This window comes from Mustela lutreola, chromosome 4, assembly GCF_030435805.1.
Source record: "Mustela lutreola isolate mMusLut2 chromosome 4, mMusLut2.pri, whole genome shotgun sequence".
Classification (NCBI taxonomy): Eukaryota; Metazoa; Chordata; class Mammalia; order Carnivora; family Mustelidae; genus Mustela; species Mustela lutreola.
The window spans coordinates 75525222-75537966 of NC_081293.1; the positions used below are offsets into that span (position 1 = coordinate 75525222).

General features: G+C 36.3%; 1 protein-coding gene across 1 annotated transcript in view; it reads right to left on the reverse strand.

The window, feature by feature from the left end:
• Nucleotides 1-12745, reverse strand: part of LOC131828978 (phosphatidylinositol 3,4,5-trisphosphate 3-phosphatase and dual-specificity protein phosphatase PTEN-like) — a 139356-nt gene that overhangs the window by 10138 nt on the left and 116473 nt on the right. Inside the window, 1 exon segment of the mRNA XM_059170280.1 lies at nucleotides 1617-1758. Within this exon segment, the coding sequence (XP_059026263.1) occupies nucleotides 1617-1758 (142 nt within the window).

The following is a 12745-nucleotide window of genomic DNA, read 5'->3' on the forward strand; positions in this document are numbered from 1 at the left end:
TCCCTAAAATTAAACCCTCCTTTTGGCCCTTACACCTGATATTTATCCTACAGGAAGAGCAAGAATGTTTTCTTCCTTTTTTCCTTCTCCTCTATGAACGGGTTAAGTTTCTGTGTCAGTCACCTCTGACAGTCTAATGCCTTGCATTTAGAACTTTTTTTTATCACAGATTCTATTATTTGTGTTGACGCAGAGTTGACACTCAATGTGCCATTAGTTTCAGGTATACAACACAGAGATTCCACAGGTTTACACACCATGCTGCGCTCCCCACCAGCGGAGCCACCGCCTGTCTCCACGGAGCACTGCTGTGGTGCTTGGCCTTTGCTGTACAGAGATGACGACAGCCATCAGTTAGGGCTCCCACTGTGCTTTGCTAAGGCAATCAAGTCAGTGAGCCTATATCACACTCTATTAATAAATCTGTGGCCTATGATAAAGGTGTCCAGCTCTAAGAACACAGGAAAGATATGAAGGTGGTAATACCTGAGAAAGACAAACACTATCAAGAAATTAATTTCCTCAGTACAGGATAATTTAGAGATAGAAATTTTTTAACTACATAAGTATTTTCAAGAAGCAAAACTTAAAACTAAAAACTAAAACCACTAACAAATTACAAAACCTCACTGAAATATTATTAGAGGTATTCAAAGAAATACTGTAGTAGTTGCTTATCTACAAACTACAGAACTGCTCTCTAAATAAATGAAACATATTTCTTAAACATGAAAACATGACTGATCACTGCCAAGGCAGTTACAGAAAAAAAACAGCAACAGTCTGATCTTGACTAACTGCTTGGGTCTGGCTATTCAGTATTAAGGCTCCTTTCAGTCTAAGAACTCCAGCCAAGACTAGCAGAGAAGCAGACCAGGATCAGGATCACTGAGGGAGGCTCACAGAGGCTAGGGTAAGAGAAATCAATGGGAGGCAGACATCACCGACATGAACTCTGTTTAGTACATACTTAGAAATTTTCAGATTTCGAAATGTCTTCATTTTATTGACAAGCAAACATAAAGACAGGTAGAGTGTGCCTGAGGTTATACAATCTAGCAATGAGAGAGCTAACAAAACTGTCACTGGATCTTGGATTTAATCCCAGGTTGTCTCTAATGCTCCACACACTCTGACTCAACCCTATTCACTCAACATATTTCAGCAGGTCGCCACGTCTTATAATTTTTTCCTTTCCTTTCTATTGTCCCTGTCACCATTACTACCAATATCTAATCTTCCTAAGATAGGAAGGAACTGGTCCCTGCCCCCACACAGGGAACTAATGAATCCCACTGCTACTCGGATGCTGGATCTCTACTGGGATAGGTTTTTTAGTCATCTGGTCACAGTTTAAGCTGCATTTGGTAGATGCAGCAAAGAATGTTTCTTTCATAAATACAATTTGGCTTCTAAGACATTAAAACCCATGGCTGCTGGCCTCCTTAGCCCAATAAGCTGAACAACGGAGCTACTTAATTTGGATACTTCAGAAATATATACCCCTATGTACATTTTAAGTGTGGTAAATTTCTTTCTAGATTTCTATGTAAACCTCTAGGTATGTCCAGAAAAATGTTCCAGTACATGGAGGGATGAGAATTTAGAGCACTTACTGCAAGTTCCGCCACTGAACATTGGAATAGTTTCAAACATCATCTTGTGAAACAACAGTGCCACTGGTCTATAATCCAGATGATTCTTTAACAGGTAGCTATAATAATACACATAGCGCGTCTGACTGGCAATAGTTACTCCCTGGTGGACAGAAAAAAAAAAAAAAAAGAAAAGAAAAAGAAAAGCCAAATTCAAAAGAAAAATTCCATTACAGTTATTTTACTAAATTGTTACGATAACTGGGTTGTAACTGGGTTGTATCCACTGAAGACCATATATACATTAGATATTTGACCTTAAATGATTAATATTTAAATCTAGTTCAACAAGAGTAAATCAGAGCAACATCAGTACAAAGGAAATATCAGAATAACCTTTTCCCTTAAAATTATCATAATCCCCTCATTTATTCAATGGTCACCACAATGCTCCAACCCATGAACCCAGTAAGATAAGGCCTCAGCAGTTCCAAAATACATGTCAAAGGCACCTGCAATACAGCTGTGCTCCCGAGACGTAGGAAATTTATGGACTTTTATTGAACACACAACTCCTCAAAAGCTTGGTTACTTATTTTTTAGGCAAAAACATATCAGAATCAGCAGAACACATGAAGGCATAGTGCCTTTAAGAGACAGAAATAACAGCAGAAAAAAATGATGCCCTGAGACCCCCAGTAAGAACAGGAATATGTGGCTGGGATAAATGTATGCCAGAATTCTCTAACAGAGGGACTTAGGAAATGTCCTCGAGCCACATGCATCTCTCTGTAGAAGAAACCATGGATATACATAATGTTTGAGAAAATTTAAGTATTACAAATGCTAAATATATATAATTCATGTTCTATTTTTTTAAAAAGTTATCTAAAGAAAAAAATCTAGTGTGTACAGCCATGCAATTCATTAATGCTGCTGAATAAATGAGGGCTGAGGTCTCCTTTCCTAGGATGTATATTCAGGCATTTAACAGAAACGGAAGGCAAATAGTAACAGGAAGACGTCTGACAGTTACAAGTGACTTGCAGAAAACTTAGAAGTATATTCAAGAGAAGAAAGAATTTGTAATATTTTCAGGTTATTGCTGGCATCTGAATCTCCCCATCTGTTAAACACTCGGGACATAAATGCTTTTCTTCCCTCTAAATAAAGTATAAAGTACGTTCATATGAATTTAAAGACAGATACACAGAATGGCAGGTAAACAGGTATTCACTCTAGTATTCTCAGGTTTGTTTCAAAAAATTAGCATGATTTCATTACAATTAAAAAATATATAGAATGTCTGAGGGTTGCCGGGGGGAGGGGGTTGGGGAGAAGGGGGTGGGATTATGGACATTGGGGAGGGTATGTGATTTGGTGAGTGCTGTGAAGTGTGTAAACCTGGTGATTCACAGACCTGGGGATAAAAATATATGTATATAAAAAATATATGTTTATAAAAAATAAAAAATAAAAAAAAAAAAAAAAAAAAAATATATAGAATGTCAAAAAATGGATAAAAGCCATTTCAAAGAAGGACAAATGACTTAAGATTCTGGCTGCAGTGCAAAGACTAGAATTTAAAAGCTAATGGTCAAAATATCAATTCTGATGTTTCCTCAGGAAAATGAAGACAATTAATACCTACCCTATCTTCACGGGATTCTCATGAGGAGTAAATACTAAGTGTAGTTACACAAAAGCATGCTAAACCTACAAATGTTACACAAATCCCAATTAGCAGTTTTAGAAATCCTATCTACATTTGAAGTATAATTTTGGAAGAACTAGAATTTTGGTTTTCTGTATTAAAGAAACAGTAGTAAAATACTATTACTGTGAAAATCTCCTATAAAAAACTAATGTTAAAAATATAAAAAGTGTTTAAACTTACAATGGTTTATTGTATTACATTACTTAAATGTTACTTCAGTAAACAACTTATTCATATTTATCAAGATAAGACACAGAATTGCAAAGCAATGGCTGGACGATGGCTGGGTAGGAAGGAAGCTTTTTAGAACCATGTGAATTTATGATTTAGTCTAAAAACTAAATAAAATTAAATTCAAAAAATCAAATCAATGGGAGTGTAGAAGAAGACCAAGTTGTCAAGTTATTTGTTGGGATTCAATGCAATGATAGATGATTTCTTCCTCTTTAACTTCTTGGTATAAGTTTGTATGAATAATTAAAATGTTTTCAGAGATGTAATTTTTTTCAAGTAGCAAGTGATTAGCAGCACATGTATAATGCAGCTTTTTATATAGTGAGTTAATAACTCTTACCAAAGGGCAAGGCAAAAGGATAGAGGAAGAACATATGAATCTACTAGATGTCAAACATGGATGAATAATTTGTGTGTTAAATATGAGCTAAACAAAATTACTGACAATTCAAAGAAAAACACTGAAAGGCACAATTTAACTTAATCACTATTAAGTTACTATCAAATTATGCATAATTCAGCTTCTGTAACTTAACTTTGCAATTCCTACCTAGCAGCATGCTCAAATTCAATGCAGTCAGATTAGCAGAAATAATTGAGTTGTAAGGCTCAAATATGTACTAACCATGGGCATTAGTGTATCCTTCTATCTAGTCACATCTCTCATGGCCACAATGCACACTTACTCAAATTTAATTAATGGTACAATGAACCATATTGTAATGTAGATGTTGAAATAAAATGAATACAACGTCCATAGTAAATTGACAATGCAATTTATAACACCTCAAATATATTAGTTCCTGAATGCATACGCTGAAAACAATGGTTTACGCGCATGTTTTACCTATAGCATTTTGACTATAAAGATAAATCTCTTAGATTCTTTTAAAATCTAAGAAATGAACATTTTAAAGATCTTCAAAAATTTATTTTACATATATGAAAAGAGGGCTGAACTTCGAAGCTCTTAGAGATTAAAAAATAACTATGTGTTTTTAATATTTCCATTTTCATTTAAATTAACCAAGAACATTTAAGTTAACTGGTTTGTAACTATATCCCCAAAGTATCCACCCTCAACCACCAACGATTCTTCTTTTCTACTCTAAATGTGAAGAAAATTACTTGTATTCTTGACCTTTTTTTCCCAAAGGTAACTTTTAAACATTCTAATCTCAGCTAAACTTGGCATTCTTCAGGGTTGCCTTTACACCACATTTCTGGCCATCATCGCAAAAGACCATCATTGCTTCTTCGATTCCCTGATGTTCACAGACCTAGAGGAGTGCCTGCAAAGATGTGTCGTGTTCATCCCAAGATCTACTGCCTTTACTCAGTCTCAACTATGACTCTGAATCTCTATCATTCTATACGTCATTCTTCTAAAACACACTTCTTAAACTGAGTGATGATTTCAGCACTCTGTTCAACCCACCTTTCTATCCTGTCCTAGACATCATCCTCAATGAATGTAGCTCCTACTCTACTGGGAACCTTGGGGTCACCCAGTGTGGCACTCTCAGAATTCCCTTGTCCCATCTTAAAATTTTCTCATATTCTCTGATATTTTATAAAACTGACTGCATGTTTCCCTAGGTTCCATTTTGGTAAGTGCTCTATTAATTATTCCCTCTCTGGCATTTGTCTTTGTTTCACCTGTCTCCTCCTAATAAACAGCTCGGGTAACCCTTGTCCTTTTATTCAAAGCCATTCATGGGCTAAAAATGCACACTCTCCCCAAATCTTTTATCTTTCTCAAATTGTCACCCTTCTTCTCTATATAACTCTCAAAGGTAAGCCTCTGCCCCTTACCCCATAGGAAACTGTTTTCATAAGGCTGATTTCTTAATGGTCAGTAGTTCTTAAGTGTCACTAACGGTCATTTCCTACTATTTTCTCAGTCCCATCCTATATCATTTTTCATTGCCATTTTGAAAATTCTCTGCCTCTATCCTAGAACACACTCTTGAAAGTTTTCTCCTAACCTTACTGGGTAAGAGAAAACTACCTAACCTCTTTCCCTAAGAGTAAGCCTACCTTGAAAATCTGATCTGAGCGAGCCCCTCTTTGTCAATCCTCTCTGTCTTAGTAGTTCAATTAACATTAACTCCAAAACCTGTGCCTCTCCATAACTGATTCCCAACTCCCAGTCCAGAACTTCTAATACTTAGCTGGGCATTTCTACCTGGAAATTTCAGAAGCACTTTAAACACAACATATCCAAAAACTGAAGCTTTCCTATTTTTGCAGGACCAACCTCTGTTATTTTTATTAATGATATTTACTATTTTCCCCAGTGCTCAAAGCTCAAAACCTCTTCTAATACCACCACTGCTACTATTTATTGAACTGTTACAATGTTCTTTGTATTTTTCTAAGTACTTTCATTAAGTATAATTTAGTACTCATGAAGTGGGTATTATCAGTAACACCATTTTATAGACGAGGTAAGGTCCCAACTCTTGTAAGTAATGGAACTAAGTTTCACCCTAGTACTCCAGCTCCAGAGTTTACAGCCAATTGCTGATGCTGCCATCTTCTTCCTGCTAGAGTCAAGGAAACAATCTGAGAGGGAGTAGTGATCTACACAGGGCTATAAAAGAGGAATGAGGAAATCCCAGAACTGTAGGCAAAGGCCCAGGCCAACTACCCAGCATCTACACACAGTACACACAGACAGACAGACAGACACACACACAGATATACTGTCCACACAACACGGAAAGCACACCAGTGGTTCAGTTCCTTTAGGATACTCTTAGTAGACTTCTACACATCTATTCAGAGTCAAAATCCAGACTTTGTGACATACCTCTCAAAATACCAGTTCTAGCTTTCTGTGGCCATTCTAGTTCAATCACCTCCTGCAATTCTGTAATAGTCAAATGAATACCAGCCTCTGATTGATCTATTCTTCTATTTTTACACCTACTCTTTAATTAACTTTATGAAAGTGTCAGATGAATCACACTAACAATTTAAAATGCTAAATGGTTTCCCAGTGACTATCCAAATAAGAAAACTTATCACAGATTATATAAATCCATTAACAACATAAAAATACAGCCCAACCTCTTTTCCGCTCTTACCTCACACAACTCCCCTGAATGTGCTTTTATTTTTGGTCAAACCAAAGAACTTAATTTCTCCCATGCTATACTTGCTGCTTTTTAAAGTATGCTATCTTTACCAGATTAAGGACACTGAACTGCAAGCAGTCATCCGGGAAGTTTTAACTATCTTCTAACACCTAGACCAACTCAAGTAACAGAATTATTCAGTATTTCCAGTTTGATAGCACCACCTGAAACAGAATTCAGATTAGGTACATGTTGAGGGCTTCTACACATTTTCATTTTGGGATGGTCTGTTCAAATTTTGGATTTCACCTTGAAGCAATGATGTTCACTGAAAATTGCTTATTTCCCATTGAAATAGTCAAATTCATTAGCGGGGACCTAAATAATTCTTAGTTACCTCCACAGTGTAGTTCTTCACCTTTCTCAAACTTAACGTATAATTTGTGTTTCCCCTTTCTTTTTCCTCAAAAAGAACTTTAAAAGAGATGTATTGCTTTTATTGGCAATTTCATACAATGTTTGAAATGATTAGTTCAAAAGGTTTACTGTTTGCTAATTCACAACTTATATTTTCATCTTTATTAATTCCTCTCTATTAGTTATTATCTTAGTAATCTCTAAAATATATTTGTATTTCCCAAATATAATTGACCCCGAATTATTTAAGTAACTAGTTTTAAATTTCCAAATAGTTGATTTTACTTGATTAAACGTTTTTTAAAAATCTCTAGCTGGAGGTGCCTATGTGGCTCAGTCAGTCAGTTAAAGCACCCAACTCTGGTTTTGACTCAGGTCATATCTCACGGTCATGAGATCCAGCCCTGCGTGGAGCTCAGGGTCAGTGCAGAGTCTGCTTGAAATTCCTTCTGCTCCTCCCCCTCTTGCACACTCTCTCTCTCACACACAAATAAATAATCTTTAAAAACAGGGGAAAAAATCAAAATTATACATTTAAGAAAATCTCTCGCTGTACTGAATTATAATCAAGGAATGGGGTTCATATATTTCTACCTGGAGATGAGATTTTCTTTGTAGTTGGCCTAATGAATTATCAATCTTGGTTAACTATTATGTGGATGACAAAAAAAGAAAAAAGACAACTTATGGGCCATTTTTTATTATACTATTCAATCCATCTACACATCTTCTTATCTTGTACTTTCTTGATCTTCAAGTATATTAAAGATTCCTATTATTGTTGTTTTGCCATCAGTTTTTCCTTCATTTCTTTCAGCTTTCCTTACTGTATTTGATGTTATGTTTAGCATGTAAGAGTTCATACCTGCTAACTCTTCATTGTGGAGTGCACCCTGTGTTAATATAAAATGACATTCCTGATCTAGTTTTACATATTCTGTTGTAAATGCACTCTGCTAATGATATCCTGTCATCTGCTCTTGAAATTTACATTTGCCTGATGTATCTTTAATGAACCACTTATTTTTCTAACCTGAGCTGTTTTACGTAAGTCTCTTGTATATAATTAATCTCTTAAAGAACAGAAACTTAGAAGTAGAGATTAAACACATCTTTCAAATCTAGGATATTATCATGGTACTTCCAGGCCAGAATTCCACCTGGATACCACAACACAAGCTACGTAATGTTTTGCTCATATTCTGTGCATCAGTACCTTCAGATCATCTTCTCTAAGATGAAGTCACAATCTAGATTCCTCAGTCAAAAAAGTAATTTTCTACCTCAGTAAACTTTTCACTGGTACTTTTAAACTCAGAAATAATGTCGTGTTTTAAAATAACAGTGTTTTCTGGAAGCTTGAAAAAGTGTGTTTCAGAATGCTCACAAGGTCGTCACAGGAAAGTAACTCAACAAAGGAAGGAATATAACTCTTTAGGAATGGTTACTATTGTGATGACGCCATGTGGCAGGAGTTTTGTTATGAAGCTAAGTGCTGGGCATTGTACATATGACCCTAATACCACCACACTTTGTAAGACAAACACTATCACCTCTATTTCAAGGGTGAGAAAACAGTCCTGGGGCACATGATTATCCTGTTCAAAAAACCTGGACCTGAACCTAAATGTGACTCTGAGCCTAGAACTTCATCTTCCGATGTCCTGGGTTTCACTAAGAGCACACAAAGAAGTCGTGACCTGTTTGAGCACTATTTTTCCCAACTATGAAGAGCCTCCACAAAGTTTAGAGTATCACAGAGCTCCAACTCCATGGAACTACTTTTGAGTAACCTATCAACATCAGTGCTGCATGAATCACAGATCTCTGCGAATAGTATGAAGCAGACAAGGGGCACAGGTCTCTCTGCACAGCACCCCATCCCCTTTGGGAAAGCTATCACTCCCCCTGCAGTCCGATGGAGATGGGATGGGATCTATTCTTCAGCATCAGATACATGTCCCAAGCCTCTCGCCAGAATGTTCAGTTCAGGGATGGGTACATGCCCTAATCCAGGTAAATCAGAACCTAATCTAGGAATATTCACTCAAACTGTAGCTCTCTTCCTCCTGTAGTTGCTAAAGTAGCCAGGATGTAACACCAGAGTCGCCAGGAGTCATACCTTGCTATTATTTGCAAGGAGAATGCCTGAAAAGGAAGCACATACAGAGCAAAGGAGAGAGCTGAGAGAAAGATTACCAACACCTATTAAGCATCTAAGTCCAGGCCAGAGCTTTTAAGGTTATATAAGTCAATATAAAGGTCTCCTTGGGTTTACACTCTTTGAGTTCGGCTTCTGTGAGTAGATATTGAGAGAATTCTAGTATGTTATAATATAGCTACTTCTTTTTTTCTTTTTTAAGTTTCTATTTCTACTTTGGGGATCAAAATAATACAGAAGTATAATTTGGACAGAAGAACACAGTACTGTAGAAAGAATACTAGATTTGAGGTTAGGAGACAGTTTTGAATAACATTACACAGACAGATGAAATGACCTAGGAGAGACTGATCTTTACAGATTTATTTGATCATTTATATTAGAACAGGCCTTAACTAAATCATTGCTAAAATCCTTCAAGGTATAAAAACCTTATAATTTTATGAATGTATAGATTGTATGACAGGCTTAAATACGATGTATTAGAGGAACACAGTTTAGCCCAAAAGAATTAGTATGTTAAAAAAATAAGAATATTGTATTAGTTCTTTTTGTTTTGTTTTTACTGAAAATGAGAACAATTAGAGTTTAAGTGAAGGGGAAAACTAGAAAAATTTTTTATGTTATCATATGGAGAAATTTAGTAGCTAGAAAAAGTAAGCTGACTATACAATCAGGACATGAAAATTCACTCCTCAGAGAAAGCAGAAAATTTCCTCTTCATGGGATCACTTAGAATAAAGTTAATACTTATTATTTCTAGAAAGTTTAAGTCTTCATTATAGATAAGCTAATGAACTCATGTACAGAGATCATAATATATATGAATTTTCTCTCTAATAATTGCTTTGAAAGCAAAAAAAAAAAAAGAAATCAAAAGCTCAAATATTTTTTCCTAAAAGATTAATCAAAGAAAATAAAGATTAATGTGTACTTTGCCCGCCACCATTCTAGAAGGGGGAAAGCAACAGAAAGAGAGAGGAGTAGCAGAAATTCTGGATGGGTTTGTCATGTAACTAAAGTTAGCTTCTGAATTCAGAAATTTGGGGACTCTTTCCAAAATACATACTTACCAGTATTAGTAGGATGCTTTAACACTTATTCATAGCTTACAATAAATGCTGTGAGTTTATTCTCATTCTCATAAGTGTTAAGTGCAGACAGTGTGAAGCACAGGACTAGACAGGCACTTGCCCTGGGATTTAACCTGCACCAGGCTCTCCTGGGGGGGCAGGACAGGGAGCTGCTGAGAGCCTGTTTCACTCATGAAGAAAAAGGACCAAATCTCCAAAGGAATTACTCTTAGGGAAGTGTAACAAAGGTTTCTTCTCAATTATTGAATAAAAGAAGGACTCTTGTTTCCATCAAGCAGTTATCCTGCTCTGGGAAATACGTTTCTTTAGAGGAGGTATCAGTTGTACTTTGAATTCTCGGCAACACTCAAAGCCTCAAGCACCATTTGGGCATCACTAACACAACAGCACACTGTAGGGTCAGCAAGCACCCACCGCTTTGCCATTTAATTTGCACCAAGTCCATTGAGGGAAGCTGAGGGAATGACAACACTGCACCAGATTAGTTTGAGGAGAGTCCCTGCCAAGTCCACAAATTCTTCACTAAAACATGCCAACTGGGTCTTCTTTCTCCATAACAAAGAGGGGTGGGGGGGGGGGAGAAGGAGAAAGGGGGGGGGAGGAAGGAGAGAAGAGAAGAAACCATATCCTCCCATATAAACGTCACCAGAACACAACTTCCTTCTTAATGTTTCCCTACAACTGAAATTAAGGATACAGGCAAAGTCACATTAAAGACAGTTTTAGTAAAATTAATGCTATATAAGCTGAAAAACTGACAAAATATATGTATCTCCCGTAATAATGGTTCACAGTTACAAAAATACGAATCTATACATTCAACCTAAAAGGAAATACTGGCAAGAAGATAAATTTTTAGCAGGTGTTTCAAGAATAAAACTACTCTGGATAATCAATTATATTTACTATGAGATACTTACTTCCCTGGAAGAATTCCACAGTTGAATGACAACAGCTTTACTATGTTCAGCTTAGCTCATTTCTCATGATGAAACTATACTTATTAAAGGCTAAAAACAGATTATTTCCCTAGCACCCTAACCATTAGTTAAACGTCTGATGTGTGGGAAAATTGTTAGACAATTAAATTTCAAAGATTTAAAGGAAACCTTCAGCATTATATTTATAAGACTAACAACTTCAAGCTGCCTTTATCTGTACTTAGGTCAGGGGCCACCAAATTCCTAGGCATCAGTAAAAAAGGGTATAAACTGAGGAGCCTTGTCAAAATAGGCCCATTTGGGGACAGCTTGTCCCCATAGAGATTAATTCTGAACAGCCGCAAAATTCTTTTGCAGTTCCAGGATTCAACAACGTTCAGGGTACTCAAATTTTACTCTAAATGCTATCATTAACTGTTCGAATCATCTTAATCAAAGCACTTCACCTTTCTGGGCCTCCGTTTTATCATTTTTAAAGTAAGAAAAATTCCTGCCAAAAAAGGCTCAAAATCTTATGCCCATAATCTTTATCTATTTAATCGAACTTTCTAACACTGTTTCAACATAAAATGCAAATGAAACCGTGCAAATGGAACAGAGCTTCATTAACAGCATCTGCTCCTAAATTTCTTTTTGCCTTTTTAAATATATACAGAAGTAAAGGTAGGAGCATATTTAGGATACTGCTTTAGATGACAGCTGTGACTAATTCATCCAAAAATGGTCTGGTTATATTGATTAATCATGAACTAAGCACGACAGATCTCAATGATTTATTTTGACTCCAAGATGCTAAAAGTGATCAATTTTGGCCAAATTACTTAACTCTGAATCTCGATATAATGTATTAGCTAAGCATAACAATTTTACTGAGGATACCCTTAACAGTACACACAGAACTCCATTCTGTTAGCTTGTTAACTTCCACGTGGGGGAGATTCAAACCCGTAAGAGAAGAGTGCTGTGTGCCTGAAGCATTTCTGCTGATAATGGAGGGATCTTCACATTCTACAGTATACTGTATTTTATTTTTATAAACACTTCTCTTGCTATCTTTTCACTCTGACCCCTATTTCACAACACTATCCCTCGGGCCTTGCCAGTTTACTAAGTCTCTCTTCACCTTTACAGAGCAAGAGAACTGACAATATTTTCAGATTGTAAGGAATACAGTATTTTCCCAATGATAAATTAAAACATGTCTTCACTTTTTCATTATTAAGACTTCTCCTGGATCTAACTTAAACTGTTTAAGCATCCTTGGGTTTTACTTGTATCCCTGAGTATGGTGTGAGAGACTATCCCAAGTGCTCCTTACATGGCTGGTTCTCATGATTATAAGCATTTAGCCAACTCTCACACAGGGGAGGTATGTGTGTGGGTTTGTGCGGAAGAGGGGAAAAGAGAGCACATGTAAAAGCACAGCTTGGTCAGAAAAAGGTAGACTACTACAAGAACCTTTGATTACCCTCTAACTCAAAATCGCGAGTAAAGCACTCTACA